Here is a 17,551-nt window from a genome sequence, read left to right on the forward strand (position 1 = left end):
GGCAGCTAGTATTTTTAGAGTGCTTCAAAGTTTGCAAATAAGATCTCATCTTATCCTTACAACAGCCCTGACAGGTAGGTGTCAGTCCAACTTTTCGTGACCCCATTTTGGGGTTTCCTTGGCAAAGATAGTAGAGTGGTTTGCCATTCCCTTCTCCAGCTCATTTTACAGATGAGGAAACTGAGGCAGACAGGGTTAAGTGACTTGCCCAGGATCACACAGCCAATAAGTGTCTGAGACTGGATTTGAACTCCGGAAGATGAATCTTCCTGACTCTCTGGCGCCACCTAGCTGCCTACGTGCTATTGTTATCACCCACCATTTTACAGAGAAGTCAAGTGACTTGCCTAGGGTCACAGAGTTCTTAAGTGTATCAGACAGGTTTCACACTCAGTTCTTCCTCACTCCAAGCCTGCCCTCTATCCACTGTGCCGTGTAACTACCACATGAATCTAAGTACTGAACTTGTCTGCGTCTGGGAAGAGTGGGGATCCGGTTAGGCCTGAGGGCTTTTACATGGGCTGATGCCCGTCATCTTCTTGGTGTTCATTTTCTCAGCCCAATTTCTTGTTCTTTCTGCAATATTTGACACCCTTCTATTTGAGACTCTCCCCCTCTATCTACTCTCTTCTCCTTGGCTTTTTTCTGCCTTGGGCCCGTCTGCATGATCCTTCTCCATTTCCTGGGCAGAATCATCCTCTGTGCCCCATGCCCTGGGTGTGGCTGTGCCCTGGCCTCTGCCCTGGGACCTCTCATTCTCTTCCCAGGCCCTTTCTTGGTGAGCTCGTCAGCCGCCAGCTTGGCCCTCTCACCTCCTTAGCATCTTCTGCGTCTGCCCTCCTCCCTCCACTCGTGCCAGCCCCTTTTTCTGAGCCTAGACCATCACCATGGTCTCCTCATTGATTCCCCTGCCTCTTTTTTCTTACCCTCCCGTCAAACAGCTGCCAAACTGATATTCTTCAAGCGTAGGTCTGACCGTGGCCCTCCCCTGCTCACTGGGTCTCTGTTGCCCATAGTCTAAAATGCAAATTCCCTTCAAAATTGGACGCTAGCCTCTTCTTCCAGGCTGATTACACAGACAGTCCCAACAGCCTTAGCACAGCCCCTCATTCCCATTTCATTCTAGCCTTGCCCATGGACAACCTTTCATCTCTTCCTTTGCATGGGAGACATGGGCCATCCCCTGCCTCCACAAGCCTGGAATATTTTCCCTTTTCCCCTTGTCCTCTCAGAAGTCCTCGTGTCCTTTAGGGCTTAACCTGAGGGCCACCTCTTAGAAGAGGTCTTTCTCAATCCCCCTCCAGTTTGTCTTGCCTTTGGAAGTCACTTTGTATTTATTTTGTTATATTTTATATATGTATATGTATACGAGTATATATATATACACACATATATGTATATACATGATTTAACTTTGTATTTATTTTGTTATATTTATATATATGTGTAAAAGTATGTAACATATATATTATATATAATATGACTTAACTTTGTATTTATTTTATTTTATATATATGTATAGATGATCTGTGCATATGTATCTATATCGATCTGTACTTGTTTCTGCTATATAGTTATAGATACACCTATCTCTATCTGCACTTCTTTCTACTATATCTATGGATATAGCTATGCCCATCTATATTTCTATCTATCTGCACTTGTTTCTAAGCTCTTGGGCATAGTTTAGGTTTTTTCCCTCTATCTCAAGTGCCTAGCACAGTGCTTGCAACATGTTGGTGCTTAAATGCTTGTCGAATTAGAACTGTGTGATGTAAAAGCCTCAGATAACCCCATCCACCCCTAAGGCAGTGTTCCTCCCAAGCCCGGCACTGCTATCACAGAGAAGCCCTACTGTGTTCCACTATCAGATACTTGTTACCGATGTCTCCCACATGGAATACTTTATCTGCCTCTGTAATGCCAGTTAGCAGTAAGATCAAAGTCCATTACCTACCTCATCCTCAGCACATAGGCCTGAAGCAAGGAGTTTTCCAGAACATTACTCTGTTTTATTGATAAGAAAAATGAAGCAAAAAAAAAAAAAAAAAAGAACGAAAGAAAGAAAGAAAAAGAAAAAGAAAAAGAAAAAGAAAAAGAAAAATGAAGCAAAGGCAAGGAAATTGACCAGCCCACCCAGGCTCTGGTCTTCAGCTTTCCCATACTCCCCCTGGTCACTGAGTGTCATCACCTCTTTCTAGAGCCTGTGGGACATTAATTTGTGATCCTTTGTGCACTATGCATTCAGATAAACTTTAACCAAGTACATAGAAGAATTGAGCATGCTTTCTGAGCAGTACTCTGAGAAAGACAGTACCCAGCTGATGACGTGAGGATACCAGCCATTATTCTGAGTTCCTCCAAAATAAGGTATGCTTATGCAATTTTTGGTGGGCAGTTTTGTTTGCCTGGGTATTGGGATTTTCAGCCATACTCTATTTTTCCTGACTTGCTCTTGGTAGCAGAGTATGGGAAATTTGCACTCAGAGTTCTTGGATTCAAATTCTGGCTTTGGCTCTTACCGTTAGTATAACTTGTAGTAAATCACTTAATCTCTATGGATCTCAGTTTCTTAATCTATAAAATGAGGAGTCTGGACTCTAAGATCATCCATCCATTCCTTCTTTGAACCCATAATCCCAGCATGCTAAAAACCCTTTATTTTTTATTTATTTATTTATTTTTTGCTAAAAACCCTTTATAGTTATAGAGGGTTATAATGAGTTATAATGAGGTTCTCTTTAAGTATTGGATTGTGTTGGAACAGGATGCAAGATAAATAGTATTTTTCTCCTTTAAAATGACAACAGAACCAGTTGTGATATGATTTATACTTTATATGTGTTCTGGTATATTATGGGTCATTTTCCCTGAATTTATATTAGAAAAAAAAACCACATATAGTTTTGTCCTTCAGCTGCACGGTGAGAATGACCCTGCACTATTCATTTTCCAATGACGTCTAATAAACCTGCCTTCATCAATTTGTGATTGCCTTATATAGCACACATGGTGGGTTTGACCCTTTTTATCATTCACTATACTAGAGGAGAGAGGAGATTTTTGATTTATCCAAACCCTCAAAACTCCCTCCCTGCCTGCCATTTCCTGCTCTCTCATCTTTGATTGAAAAGCCTCTTCACTTTTCAATAAGGAGCAGCACCATGTAATAATTATTAGCATTTAAATAGTTTCATAATATTTGCAAAGCATTCTACAAATATGATCTCATTTTTATCCTCATAGAAACTCCAGGGAAAGGGTAGGCACTAATATAAACCTCATTTTACAAATAAGGAAACTGAGGCAGACAGAGGTTAAGTGACTTGTCTAGGGTCACACAACTATTAAGTGTCTGAGGTCAGAATTGAATTCAGATCTTCTTGACTCCAGATCCAGTGCTCTAACCACTGCACCACCTAGCTGCCTAGATATTGAGTAGAGACTTGGCTTTGAAGTCAAGAGGACCTGTATTCAAGTCCCATCGCTGATATATATTGGCTATGTGACCCTGGAAAAGTCACGGACCTCAGTGCTCTAAGCAACTTCCCTGAGACTCTAAGTTGCCGAAATGATGCTGATCTTTTGTGATGGAGGGAATTTCCTCCCTGGAGGCTCCCCGTACCAAGGAAATTGCCAGTGCTGTATTCAGCATTGTGCCAGGCATGCGGGGATTGAAGCTATAAGGAGCAGCAGCTTTATGATCAAGGGCTTACACTCTAGTAGGCACTAGTGTGTCTATTAGATACATACACAAATAAGCATGATGTGAGGTAAATGTGATTGCAAAGCAGAAAACTAGAGAAAGTATCATTAACCAATACAATGGAAGATAACTTTTCCTTGGGATGGGGAGGGGAAGGCAACCAGGGAAACGTTCGCGCGGCAAGTGTCACTTGGGCCCAGCTATGAAGGAAGAGAATGGGAATGTGGCCCAGGCAGATTGCCCTGAAAAAGACACCGGGACAAGAGAGGGCTGGATGAAATTGGAGGACATTTCCTCATCCATTTTGGCTCTAAGGAGTCCTAGAGTAGTGTTAGTCTAAAGAGAGCTTGTAGAAGGCTTTGAATGCCAGGCTAAGAAGTTTCTATTTTCTATTAAATCAATTGAAATAATGAGGGTTAAGTGTTTTGCAAACTTCCATGATCTATTGCATCCTGTGCATATTGGAGCGCCCTTTGAAGATGTCAGCCCTTGTATGTTAGGAAGATGCATTTGGCAGCTCTGTGGAGGCCCTTATTATAAGTGAGGTGAGAGGTAATGACCCATGGCCTTTTCTTCTACTTTACATTTTCTCTCTCATTAGGGGAACTATCTTCACGATCTCTTGTCTCTTCCCCTGACATGCCCACATCCTCTTTAGACTCTAGATTTCACTTCATAAAAGACATTCTTAAGAAAGTCCTCCTGTAGGAAAACTGCTCCCTCCCTCTCTATTGCAGGTGAAGAGAGAATGTGTACGTGTATAGGGCAGCTAGGTGGCACAGTGGATAGAGCACTGGGCCTGGAATCAGGAGGACCTGAGTTCAAATCCGGCCTCAGACAAGTAGTAGCTGTGTGACCCTGAGCAAGTCACTTAACCCTGTTTGTCTCAGTTTCCTCATCTGTAAAATGAGCTGGGGAGGGAAATGGCAAACCATCCCAGTATCTCTAACAAGAAAACCCCCAAAAAGGTTCACAAAGAGTTGGACGTGACTGAAATGACTAAACAACAAAAATGTATGTGTGTATATGTATATATTACATATACAGAATACATACATACACTCCTTTCTCTCTCCACACACACATATCTGTTGTTTGGTTGTTTTTAGCTGTGTCTGACTCTCTGTGACCACATTTGGGAGTTTACTTGGTACAGATACTAAAGTGGTTTGCCATTTCCTTCTCCAGATCATTTTACAGATGAGGAAACTGAGGCGAATAGGGTTAAGTGACTTGCCCAAGGTCGGTCGCACAGCTAGTAAGTGTCTGAGGCCGGATTTAAACCCAAGTCTTCCAGATTTGAGGTTCAGCACTCTAACCACTGTGCCACCTAGCTGCCTATATAGATAGGGATATGGATATACATTATCTATCTGTCTGTCTGTCTATCTATCTATCTATCTATCTATCTGTCTGTCTGTCTGTCTATCTTTATCTGTCTCCCTCTGGTATGAAAATACAGGGTGAGAATTAGGTTGGTGTAATCCATAAAACCAGAAGGCAGGATTCATTTGGATTCTTCACTGGGCCTTGTAACATTATTGGAGTGCCTAATGATGTGGGGCAATTTGCATATATTTATCTGGATTTTAAATATATATATATATATATATATATATATATGTCCATTATAATCCTCCCTTTAGGAAGTGTCACAGAATCACCGAATCTCAGAATCAGAAGGGACCTCAGGGGGTCATCTAGTTCAACCTGTGTTGGAGAGTGGAATAGCTCCCTAGCATCCCCAACAAATGAACACCCAGTCATCCCTTGAACACCTCAAATGAAGAAGGAAACCGCCATCTCCCAAGGCAGCACATTTTTCTTTGGGATGGTTCTCATTTTATGGGCAGCTAGGTGGCACCATAGTGCATAGGGCGCTGTCACTGGAGTCAGAAAGACCTGAATTCATATCCATCCTCAGATACTTGCTACCTGTGTGACCTAGACAAGTCACTTAACCTTTATATGCCTCAGTTTCCTCAACTATAAATAATAGTACCTACCTCCCAGGATTGTTGTGAGGGTAATATAATATTTGTAAAGTTCTTGGAAACACTAAATTGCTATACAAATTTGCTGATGCTGATGCTGATGTGAGGATATTTTTCCTTGCATCCAGGCAAAATCTGCCTCTTTTCAGCTTCCACCCATTACTACTCATTCTTCCCTGTAGGGCTAAGGAGAATGAATGCTTTCCCCCTGGAGATGATAGCCCATCGAATACTGGAACACAGCTCTTATTCCACCTCCATCTTCTCTGCCTACTCACAGAGACACAGACACAGACACAGACATAGACACAGACACATAGACAAACACAGACAACCAAGTCTTCATTTCTGCAGGCTAAACATTACCAGTCCTTGCACTTGTGGCATAGTCTTCAGGTCCTCACCATCACGGTCACCCATGTGTCAATGTTTTCTAGATGATGAGTACCCTTCCTTGAGAATAGGGACTTTCTTTTTTTTTTTTTTTTGCCTTTTTTTGTATCCCTGGCTCATAACAGGTGCTTAATAAATGCTTGTTGCCTTGCCTTGATCTCTTCAAATGAGCACCCAGGACTGAAAACATTTGCTCAGATGTGGTTCGTATAGAATGTAGTGCAGAAGTACCATCATCTTTCTAGTTCTGGACACTATACTCTTCTTAATGTAGCTGCGTTAGTTTCAGTGGTTTTCATATTATACTCGGGACTAAGTCAGAGCTCATTCAAACCTGCAGATCTCTTTCAAATGATCTGTCGTCTAGTCAAACCTCACCCATCTCGTCTTTGTGAAGTTTGTTTCTTGAGCCCAAGAGTAGAACTTGACATTTATGCCCATTAACTTTTATCTCAAATTTGGTCCGACATTTTAACTGGTTGAGATTTTTTTTTGGATTCCCACTCCATCATCCAATAAGTCAGATATACCTCCTGGCAGCAGATTCGACCCAAGCCTGTCTCTTGTACCTACAAATCATTGATAACCATGTTTTAAGTGAACTCCACTCATAGAAACATGGATTTTCTATATGAGTCTCATGACTTAGTTGTCAGAAATGTTTTATTAGGAATTCAGATCCACATTAAATTTCTTCCCATGTAAGAATCTGGGAAGATTTAGTATCCTCTTGCCTACTAGCTTCTCCTAAGATATTTGAATTTTCTGGATAGTAACACCATCATTTTACCAATATAATCAGCAATCAACAGTCTGTGTTGGAGGAGAGGAGTGAGGGAAGGAAGTTTGAGATGATGGTCTCTGAGCTATCTAAATAGGACAGGGTAAAAGGTGACCACATTAAAATAACTACTCTTTATATAACTTTCTTAAGAACATGAATTGACAGCCGCTTTTGCTTTGGTAATTACTTACACATTTTATAGATGAGAACTGTGGAACCCAGAGGTTAAATGACCCAGGGCAGGTCACTGAGTAGACCAGTGACAGAGTTCAGAATAGAATTTGCCTCTTTAAGTCATGTAACAAGTCAGAGGAGAAAGAATCTAAACTTTGAGTCTGTCCCTCCATATGTAAAAACTTGAATGTGAAAATGCCGGAGAAAATCAGACCTGGCTTTTCATTTTTCTTTCCTATAATAAATGCTTCTTAAGAATATACTATTCTGTGTCTGAAAATGGATGTCTCATTCTGTGTCTTGAGCTCATCACCCTTCTGAACTTTTAATGATTTCTTCACTGAGTAGGTCATATAGCATCAGGGTCTCACTGTAGCCACCCAGATGTAAGTTGTAGACTGTGGCTTCAGTTTGATTCTTGCTAAGCCCCGCTCATGGATTGGCTTGGTCTGCAGAGACTGGAACAAATGGTAGCTGTAATTAGCAGCATTGTTTTTACTTCTCCATTGTAGTTGTAGAGTAAAACCTTAGATTCTGTCTGGTCCAACTTGTGTGGGAACAACAATGCTCTCAATAGCAAAGTCATCATCCTGCCTCTGTTTGGAAACCTCCAGCGATGGGGAGCTCACTATCTGTTCTCCTTGTGGACAGCTCTAACCATTAGCAAGTTCTTCTTGAAATCTTGTCTAATGTGGTCTTTTTGCATTTTCTCTTGAATCCCTTGTCTGGGGACAAAAAGAAAGCAGCCATTAATAGCAATGATAGTTAACAACTTCGTGATTAGTTCCAAATCACCACTGTTCTAAACTAACTATTGTTCTTTTGTCAAGGTTTGATTTTTTAAAGCTAGATGATAGTTCTGGGGTTTGTTATTATCATCAGTGTAAACTTCCATGTACCTTGCTTGGAAATGGAAACTATAGTCATAACATTTATTTAGGCAAAATGGGTTAACTTGCTGCAAGTGAGGGGAACCAGATCTGCCTGTCACACACACACACACACACACACACACACACACACACTTCTCATAAACATACACTAAATATATTTTTTTCTGTACTAGATGATAATAAGAGGTCTGCGGTAGTTTTTGGCAAATAACTTTAGCTCAAATGAATTTTTCTGAAAGCGATGAAGGCAGATGGATGTGATTAATTATGCACACAATACCTTGCATTTAGGTGCAATGTTTGGCAATATTTCCTGCCGTGCTAAACTTGAAAATTCAAAAAATTATTGAAAATAGCATTTCATCCCTTTGCAAACCAGCCATTGGCTTCCAGGTTGGGTATGATTAGGCACTAACTGGTTGGCACCCATTTCATTATAAACTTTTTATTATGTGGTTGGATTTTGTTACTGTACAAAGATCAAGCCTATTTTCCATTATAAATTGTGAATTTCCATTATAAATCACAATTTGAATTATGATTCATTATAAAATAAATCACAATATAAAATTAGAGGCCTTGAGTTTTCTTAATGATATTTGATCATGTGCTTGCTAATTTGTAAAACTTAGAAATGCCCAATGGTTCTCTTGTTCTTGAACACGTCAGTGAAAAGCTATTTGGTTGGCATGCCCTGATGTGTTTTAAAATGGGAGATACTTTATCAATGTACTTCTCAGACCTTGAGATACATATTTTTCTTCCTTTTGGGTTTATCTCTAGGAGGTATGACCATATGGAAATTATGTAGCGTTGGAAAAAAAAAGCAACATCATTTAGCCAATCATGTGTTTGTTACCTGATAAGCGCTAAGATTTGAGGAAACACAACCCCTTATTGAAAATCTATGGTAATTACCATACAAGAGGAACAATGGCTTTTTAATATACTCTGCAATGAAAGATTTGAGCTAGTTTTTAATAACAGAAGAAAAGATGCTCGTCATTGCTAATTTTCCAATTCTTTATTTAAATTATTTATTGACAGATGTCATTAGATCTCCTACCCCACCTAGGCTTGAAATTTGGCAGGCACTCATGGGTCCAATCCCATTACGGATTGCTGTTCCTTCTTAGTTCTTGAAGACTGACCAATGTCAGCATGTGAATTGGATTTAGCTCAGGAACTTTAACCTGCTCTGTTTTTCTTATCTGGGCTAGTTTGCTTTGTCCTTAGGCAGCCTGGTCCTGCCCCACTCCCCCACTCCTTCCTTATCTAGGGGCTCTCCATATTGGTGTCAAATTTAGCACAGACACCCAATGGGCTTTAGGGCTACTCAAAACTCAGGCGCTGAGCTCAAGTGATCCACCAGCCTCAGCCTCCTCCAGGAGAAAGAATCACAGGTGTGAACCACCTCACTTGGCCCAGTTAAAGCTTCTAGTAAGAGCTTGTTGATTGACTGACTGAATCCAAATGCAATGGAAATTTTCCACTACCTTGAATATTCTTTTCAGACCATTGCCTTCCCTTGATGTAATTGGCTTTAGAACCTCCCAGTTTGTGTGATTACCATCCACAAATACCCACAGTCTACCAAACACGTCAAAGTCTTTCCTTTTAATACCATAGGGATGATATTATTTTCATTATTATTAACAGTTTACTGAACCTAGTGTGTTAGGTGCTGCATTAATTATATGTGACATAGAGTTAGAATTTATATTCTAAGGACCTGTCTGGTACTGAGGCTTCAAAAGGCCACTTTCTGCTTGTGGCAGAATGCTGAGCTGGAGGGTTGTATAATGTAGGACAATGGAGGAAACCAGAGTGTCCAGAAACACAAACCAACTGGTAGTTTATGATTTCTAGATTAACCTTCTGTTTTTCCAAAAGTGATGCGGATGTATGCTACTATTGCAAAGCCTATCTCTAGTGCATAAGGTAGGTGTGACCCTGGCCAAGTTACTTTATGCCTCAGTGTCCCAGGCAACTCTCAAACCTTATGTTTCCGGACAGTTGCTGATCTGGATTGGTGGAGGGAGCTCTCTCATTGGGAGTTCCCTGTACTAATAAAATCTCAGGTTCAGATCAAGGACCACATGTTACTTATAATAAAAACCATTGCAATTCAAGGGAAAACTTTTCACAGAAAGTACAAAACATTTCTTACAAAACACAAACCGAATATTATCGGTGAAATCTGTCATAAGGGAAAATTTCATCTAACAAAAACTTTGTCTCCATTTATTCAAATGGTACTGTTGTAGGGTATTTCTGGGCCCTCACAGAGTCAAACCCTTTTCACCAAAATGCATCCAAATAGCAGCTATCTAAGTAACTGCTGAGTTATTAGCATTTACAAAAGAAAAAGATGGCGCATGGGTGTTGAGGGGGCAAGAGGAGGGTAGTAGAGAGATCTTGAAGGTGATTGGAGAACACCAAGGGTCAGGAGGACAGAGACCTTCTCCAGTGAAGATCCTTGGCTAAACTACCAGCTTCTCCATCTGATTCTCAGTTTGCACTGGTTTTCATGAATTATGCCAACTTGAAATTTTCAAACCAGCCATGGCTGCCCTTCAAAATCGAGCTCCTTCCCATCACCATCTTCCACCTTGGGCAACCTCCTGCATTATTGTGTGGGGCTGTGTGTGTGTGTGTGTAGTCAGAAAGACCAGAGTTCAAATCCAGCCTCAAACACTAGTTATATGACCCTGGGCAAGTCATTTAACCTTTGTTTGCCTCAGTTTCCTCCTCTGTAAAATAGGGATAATAATAGCACCTACCTCTCAGGGTTGTTGTGAAGATCAAATGAGATAATAATGATAAAGCCTTAGCACAGTGCCTGCAACATAGTAGGTCCTACATCAATGTTAGCTATTCTTCTTCTTTTTATCATTATTATACAAAATATAGAAAGAAATAGAGATAGAGATTGGCACTTTGATTTCACTGATATAAGGAACTCCGGGATTGAGGAAACTCCCCCAAACGATGCAGGTTGGTACCTTCTCTCCAATGTATTTAGAGAGCACCATGAAATGAAGGCACTTGTCCAAGGTCACCAAGCCATTATGTGTCAGAGGGGAATCTTGAACACAGATCTCCTTAGCTTTGAGGCCAGCTTTCCATCCACAACACCATGCAGCCTTTTATACTTTGTCCATCTAAAAGAAAAGCAGTGGATAATCCATGAAGGGTGTGTTTATTTAGCAAAGGATGCGAACCTATTTTTAAAAACTGAAATGACACCACAAAGAGGGAAAATAGAGCAACAAAATAAAATTTGCAAATCCAGTTCTGTTTCTTTCCCCCAAGGCTTTCCCACATGCAGCTGCCAGGTAGCAGAGTAGTTAGCAGTTAGTGAAAGTGAGAGCAGTTTCAGCCCCTCCTAGTTTCTTTCCCCCACACAGGCCCACAACCTCTATTCCCTGGACACCAAGGGCCTCGAATCACATTAAATTCTTTCCCTAAAATATAACATTTAGAAGATTTTTCTCAAAAACACCACTGAATCCCTGTTCTTCTTTAAAAAGAGGCCTTTGGTGTGATCTCTGAAACAATGAACTGTATGTAGTACCAAAGCGAGGATGACCCACTTGATATTTATGGGTTTAAAATCGTTATGGATTTCAAGAGCAAGTTTGCAGAAAAGGGTAAAGAAGCTAAGACCAACCAAAGTAATGGCTATTACAGATGAGCAAGTTAAGCCAAACAAATTATTTTTGGTTTAAACACCAGCAATTCTGAAATGCACAATTCAAACACAGACTCCTTCCTCTGTTAAGCTATTTCCCTGATTTTGTTTCTAGTTAAGAAAAATGATGAATGTCACAATCCCTGAGCTTTAATGATTATTCTTTCTAAAAAAATCATAGTATCAGATCAACTCCCTGTATTTGTCCTCCAACTGCCCTTTTCAGTTTTTGAAGAAGAGGGCCACGTTTGAGGTATTGGGGTTTCTTTCTGGATCTTGTGGAATTTTTTCTTGTGATAAAAATTTAGCAAAAGTGACTGAATGTAAAGGTACCTCTGACATGAAGAAAATCTGTTTTGTTTTGTTTTTTTTACCCTCCAGGTCAAGAGTTCTTTCTTATTCTGGGGTCTGTGAACTTGAACTTTGAATATGTTGACTAATGTGTTTTAATATCATTGGCTTCCTTTGTAATCTTATTCATTTTAACATATACATTTAAAAAGATTCTTCTGAGGTGTCCGTAGACTTTACCAAGCACTGCCAAAGGAGTCTGGGATACAGAACTTGGTTAAGAACCCCTGTTCTGGATAATTCATTGCAGCATTCCTTGAGGTAGCCTGTATAGTGGAAATAGAAATGAAGTTGGGAACCAGTCAATCTAAAAGCATTTATTAAGCACCTCCTGTACATCAGGCAGGGAATTAAGCACTGAAGATGATGAAGAAAGGCAAAAGACAGTCCCTGTTCTCAAGATGCTCCCGACCTGTTGGGAACCAAGAGACTTAGGTTAGAATCCTGTTTCTGACCTTTACTAACTGTGTGGCCTTGGACAAGTTAACCTTTGAAATCTGAATTTCCTTGCTTGTAAAGGAGGAATAAAATACTTTCCTCACAACATGACATAAATGGGAGTTATTATTTTCCCTCTTATTGTCTTGAGAAAGGGAAATACCCAAATGTTACTTCAGGGCTTCATTCTTTTTGTCTTTCTTTGTATAGTCAGCTCTTACTATAGTTCCTGGCACATAGTAGGCACTTAATAATGCTTGTTGACTTGACTTGATTCATTAACCAATGTCTAGCAGTTTGTATTTCATTTCCATGGCTGCAGTAGTATTACTAGTAGTAATAATTGTAATAATAGTAGTGGTAATAGTAGTAGCTACTCAATTCAGAGCTTCATTGTTTTCTCCTTTCTTTGTATCTCCAGCTCTTACTATGGTTCCTAGCACATAGTAGGCACTTAATAATGCTTGTTGACTTGACTTGATTTCATTGTCATTGACTTGATTTCATTTTAGCAGTTTGTACTTCATTTCCGTGACTTCAGTAGTATTAGTTATAGTGGTAGTAATAGTAGTACTAGCAATGGTAGCAGTAGTAATAGTATAGTAGTAATGGTGGTAGTAGTAGTAGTAGTAAGAATAATAATATTATATTCATATAACACTTTAAGATTTGCAAAGTTCTTTACACACATTATCTCATTTGAGCCTCAAAATATTCCTATGAGGTAAGTAGGTATTGTTATTATCCTGTCTTATAGCTGAAGAAACTAAAGGTCAGAGAAAATAAGAGAGTCGGGTAGGGGCATACAGCTGAGGCAGAATTTGAAATGAAGTCATCCTACTTCGAAGTCTAACACTCCATCCACACCTCCACCGTGACTCTTATATAAGGGGATGTATATGGTGATGGCCATCTTATATGGGGCAGGTCAACACCATCTTTGTTGGTGTTCTAAGAGTGGTGGTAATGGGGATGCTCCCTGGTCATTGTGAAAAAGTTTCTGGTTAGTATGAATTTCAGTTTAGAATATGTCCTTAATTCTATTTATCACTGAGATTTTAGAGCAGAATCCTCACTTTGACTTGCAGTTATTATTCTAATAGTTATTAGCTGGGGAGGGGGGCGAGTACCAGGGAATGGGAATAGTGTCTTAGGCGGAGCTGCCTCTGATCTCTGACCTTTGTCCTTATGGCTAGCGAGTTAGGTGAGTGTTTAGTTTTCTAGGAAAACATTTTTCAATCATTAAACTGCTGGGTGAAGAATGTAGAAAAACAGGATTTTTTCCCCCTTAATCTCTTCTTGGGCTTTATAGAAGACCTGGAGTGAGAGAAGTGAAAGTTTTTGTTTGGGCCACAGAGAATGGGAAGATAGCGGTGCTTTTGCCCCTTCTCAACAGCATGTCAAGCCTCAGAATGCCCCACATAGGCATTAGTGCGTGTGTTCAGTTCTATTTTCCATTCTGTTGTTATGTTGCCATATATCATTGAAAGGTTGTCAAATATTCCCAATCTGAGAAGGCATATGCCACACAAAAGGAAGTAGAACTTCCGCCATAAGCTTTCAAGAAATTTATTTGTAGTATTTATGCCTAGACTGTTGTTTGGAAATCCTCTTTCTCTGTGGGCTTAGGACTCGGGGGTAGGAAACCTATGGCCTTGAGGCCACATGTGGCCCTCTAGGTCCTCAGGTTCTGCCTTTTGACCGAATCCAAACTTCACAGAACAAATCTCTGAAATAAAAGGATTTGTTCTCTAAAACTTGGATTCGGTCAAAAGGCTGCACCCGAGGACCTAGAGGGCCACATGTGGCCTCAAGGCCATAGGTTTCCCACCCCTGGCCTAGATGGATTTTTGTAGACATGGAGAAACAAGTCCTCAGCTGGACTTCTGGATATGCCATATACTTTATGGTCCAGTTATACTGGTCTATTTACTGTTCCCCACCGACGATAAGCCATTCCCCTTTTCTGACTCTCCCCCCATGCCCGGTGCATCCTCCCCTACTCACCTTGGCCTCATAGCATCCCTGGGTTCCTTCGGTACCAGCTTCTGTAGGGTGAGGCCTTTCCTGGTTCCCGTGGGAACTCTTCTCCTCCAAGGTAATCTTTCTTCTGCTCTGTATGTCTCTTGTATGTACCTATTGACTTTGCCATTAGAATGGGAGCTCCTTGAAGGCAGGACTGTTTTTGCCTATTTTTTTGTAATCCCCAGCCTTAGCACAATGCCTGGCACCTAGCAGATACTTGTTGGTTGATTGATTGAAAATGAGGGGGAAGAGTTTCAGTGGGGGAATAACGGTGGAGAGAATGCTTGAGTTGGAGTCAGGAAGACCTGAGTTTGAATGCCCCCTAGATACTTATTAAGTTTATGTGTTTGGGCAAGTTGCTTACTCTCTCTGAGCTTCAGGTTCCTCATCTATAAAATGGAATAATAGGAACATCTACAACACAAGGGTATTATGAGGATCAAATAAGAATATATGTATATATAATATTAATTCTCATTTGAGTACATTAGAAATTATCAATATTGTATATATTCTCATTTTATACATATCTTTGTATACACGTATATATATAAATGTTAACTATATGTAATATTCTCATTTGAGTATATTGAAAATGATCAATATTATAGAATTCTAATTATATATATATACATATACATATTTGTATGCATATATCGAGTTTGAATTCCCCAAGGCTTCAAGAATTCTTATGTGCCCCGCTGGACACCATCATCTTCTAAGGCTTCTGTGCCTTAGTAGACACTCTATATGAGCTGCTGTGGCAGGAAAAATGTCTTCTGGGCCGTCAACTTTAGTGATCTACCTCTCTGAGCTTAGCTGGGTTGGTCTGTAAGGGACACAAATCCATTTTGTTGGTGCACCTAGACTTAGATGTGCTTATGGCTTGTTGGTGGAGCCACCCTGTTTATATTCCACTCACACAGCTTTTGAAGCAATGCCTCTGTCCATCATGGAGCATTGGAGAAGGGCATTAGGAGGAAGCAGCCATCTGAAAGGGTCGTTAACTGGCTTATGAAGATAAACATGAATTTTGTGCTTCTCTGTGGTGTACCCCAGTTTTCACCCTGCATAAAATCTCTCTCTGAAGTCAAAGTTGAAATCTTATTTCAATAAAAGTTTGCCAAGCATGTTGCAGAAGGCTAGTATGGAGGTAGGGTACTGGGTGTGGAACGATAAGAAGAATTCTTATGTTTAACACCTCAGTGTTATTATAATCAAGGTTCATAAATAAGGTCCTTAAGTAATTTTGTAGTGGGGTAACACCTCATAGAAAGCAAGAGGGTTTTTTTCTCCTCGTTTTTTGTCTTTTTTTTTGTCCTAGCTTGTGACAGGGAATAGAAAGGGATTAGTTTAAAGAATATCAGTTTTATCCCTCTGTTCATCCTCTTTCTGTGAAATTCCTTGTATAATAAGATAAGCACATAAGACTCCTAGGCGATGGACGTTTTGCTCATGCTTGGGTTTGGAAGGGAGCCTTCCTCGGGCAAGCACAGCCTTTATTTCTCTTCACTGATCTGCTTTCTCCTAGGTGGATCAAGTTTGAAGAGAAAGTGGAACAGGGTGGAGAGAGATGGAGCAAACCTCATGTGGCCACACTGTCCTTGCACAGTTTATTTGAACTGAGGACGTGCATGGAGAAGGGATCCATAATGCTGGATCGGGAAGCTTCTTCTCTCCCTCATTTGGTGGGTAAGTATCATCCTCTGGTGACCTCTTTTTGTCCCTCACACTTTAAGTAAATGATTTCCAGCAAAAATATGGCCAAACATGTTTTGAGGGACTCTTTTTGCCTTGGTTAGAAGGTTCTAGACCAGTAGTGGTACATGGGAGCCATTCATCTCACCTGGTTCATGAGAAGTGCATCAGAGACATCTTGATAGTACTATGTGAGGCCTGATGAAGATGGGTCCTTAACAACCAGGGGCATCAGGGAAGGCTTCATGAAGAAGGCGGCATTTGAAATGAGCTTTAAAGAATGGGAGAGGGGGTGGGGGGACGTCCAAGCGCAGATCTCCCATAAGCAGTTGGAGATGTGGGTCTGGACTAGGCCAAACTGTCTCTGAACCAAACTCTCTTCCAGTTCGGGGTAACTCACCACCACTCAAGGCAGCCTGATTATGTTTCTTTACATTGAACCCAAATCTGCCTCCCTTACACCTTCAGCTCTTTCTCTTCACTCTGCCCCCCAAGGCCAGACATAATGCTGAAGGCCATTGTTTTTTCCACATGACATGTCATTCTCGTGGTTGAACACAGCCATCATCCCTCCCCATGCCCACCCCCCCACAGATGGATCTGTAGCTATCCAGATGATCGTTCCACTTTCTTGGGTGATAACACAGCGCGTGCTACTTGGTTGAGAGAATTTTTCCTCTTTGACAAAGCTGGTGAGGCTGTAAATTAAAAACTGATGTGTGGAACAGTGTGGATTATTGTTTTAAGGACTGGTAGAAACAGTGAGAGAGAACAAAGAATAGAGGAAGTAAAGCACTTTTGGAGTGACTTTTATCCTCCTGAACATGGCAGGAAGGGAGGTGAATTTCAGAAGTGTTTCATAGTTGGTGAAAAGATGCAGAGTCTGGTTTGTGAGTGAAAAGTGCACTTGAAAAGTGCAAACTGAATTCCAGTGTCATAATTCATGGTGCTGAGAAACCATGAAACACTGAAGAAGGAAGTGAGCTATCACTTTAAGGACCTGCCAGTGGGCACTTCTTTTCTTGGGAGTAAGCTCAATGGGTACCATTCAGACAGGCAACTCTAGGCTGAATCTGAAACCCAGATTCTTCATCATACCCTGCTCCCATCCTGGTACTTACTGGGTATGAACTCTGATGAAACATGATCTTTGGCCCTGGTCTAACACAGAAACATCGCCATTTATCATAAGGATACAAGGGTAGAGAGAGAGAGCCAAAGGCCTAACAAAGTATCAGACAAAATCTCTCATGCTATTTTTTGTGGAGAAGATGCAGAGGAGTAGGTGGCATTGGCAAAAATGGGTGGATTCAAAGAACAGTCACTAAGGGTTTGGTGTTAACTTGCAAAGATCTCTGGGGCTGAGTGTCTCTGGGATCTGAGAAGGGCCCTGTGATAACA

At 40.7% G+C, this 17,551-nt stretch overlaps 1 protein-coding gene across 2 annotated transcripts in view; it reads left to right on the forward strand.

Moving 5' to 3' along the window:
- SLC4A4 (solute carrier family 4 member 4) overlaps nucleotides 1–17,551 on the forward strand; it is a 392,678-nt gene that overhangs the window by 164,079 nt on the left and 211,048 nt on the right. For both annotated transcript variants that reach the window (XM_027854521.1, XM_027854522.1), the window contains exon 5: nucleotides 15,984–16,144. In XM_027854521.1, coding sequence (XP_027710322.1) covers nucleotides 15,984–16,144 — 161 coding nt within the window. The remainder of the gene's footprint in view (nucleotides 1–15,983; nucleotides 16,145–17,551) is intronic.

This window comes from Vombatus ursinus, unplaced genomic scaffold, assembly GCF_900497805.2.
Source record: "Vombatus ursinus unplaced genomic scaffold, bare-nosed wombat genome assembly UNPS02010461.1, whole genome shotgun sequence".
In the NCBI taxonomy this organism is placed as follows: Eukaryota; Metazoa; Chordata; class Mammalia; order Diprotodontia; family Vombatidae; genus Vombatus; species Vombatus ursinus.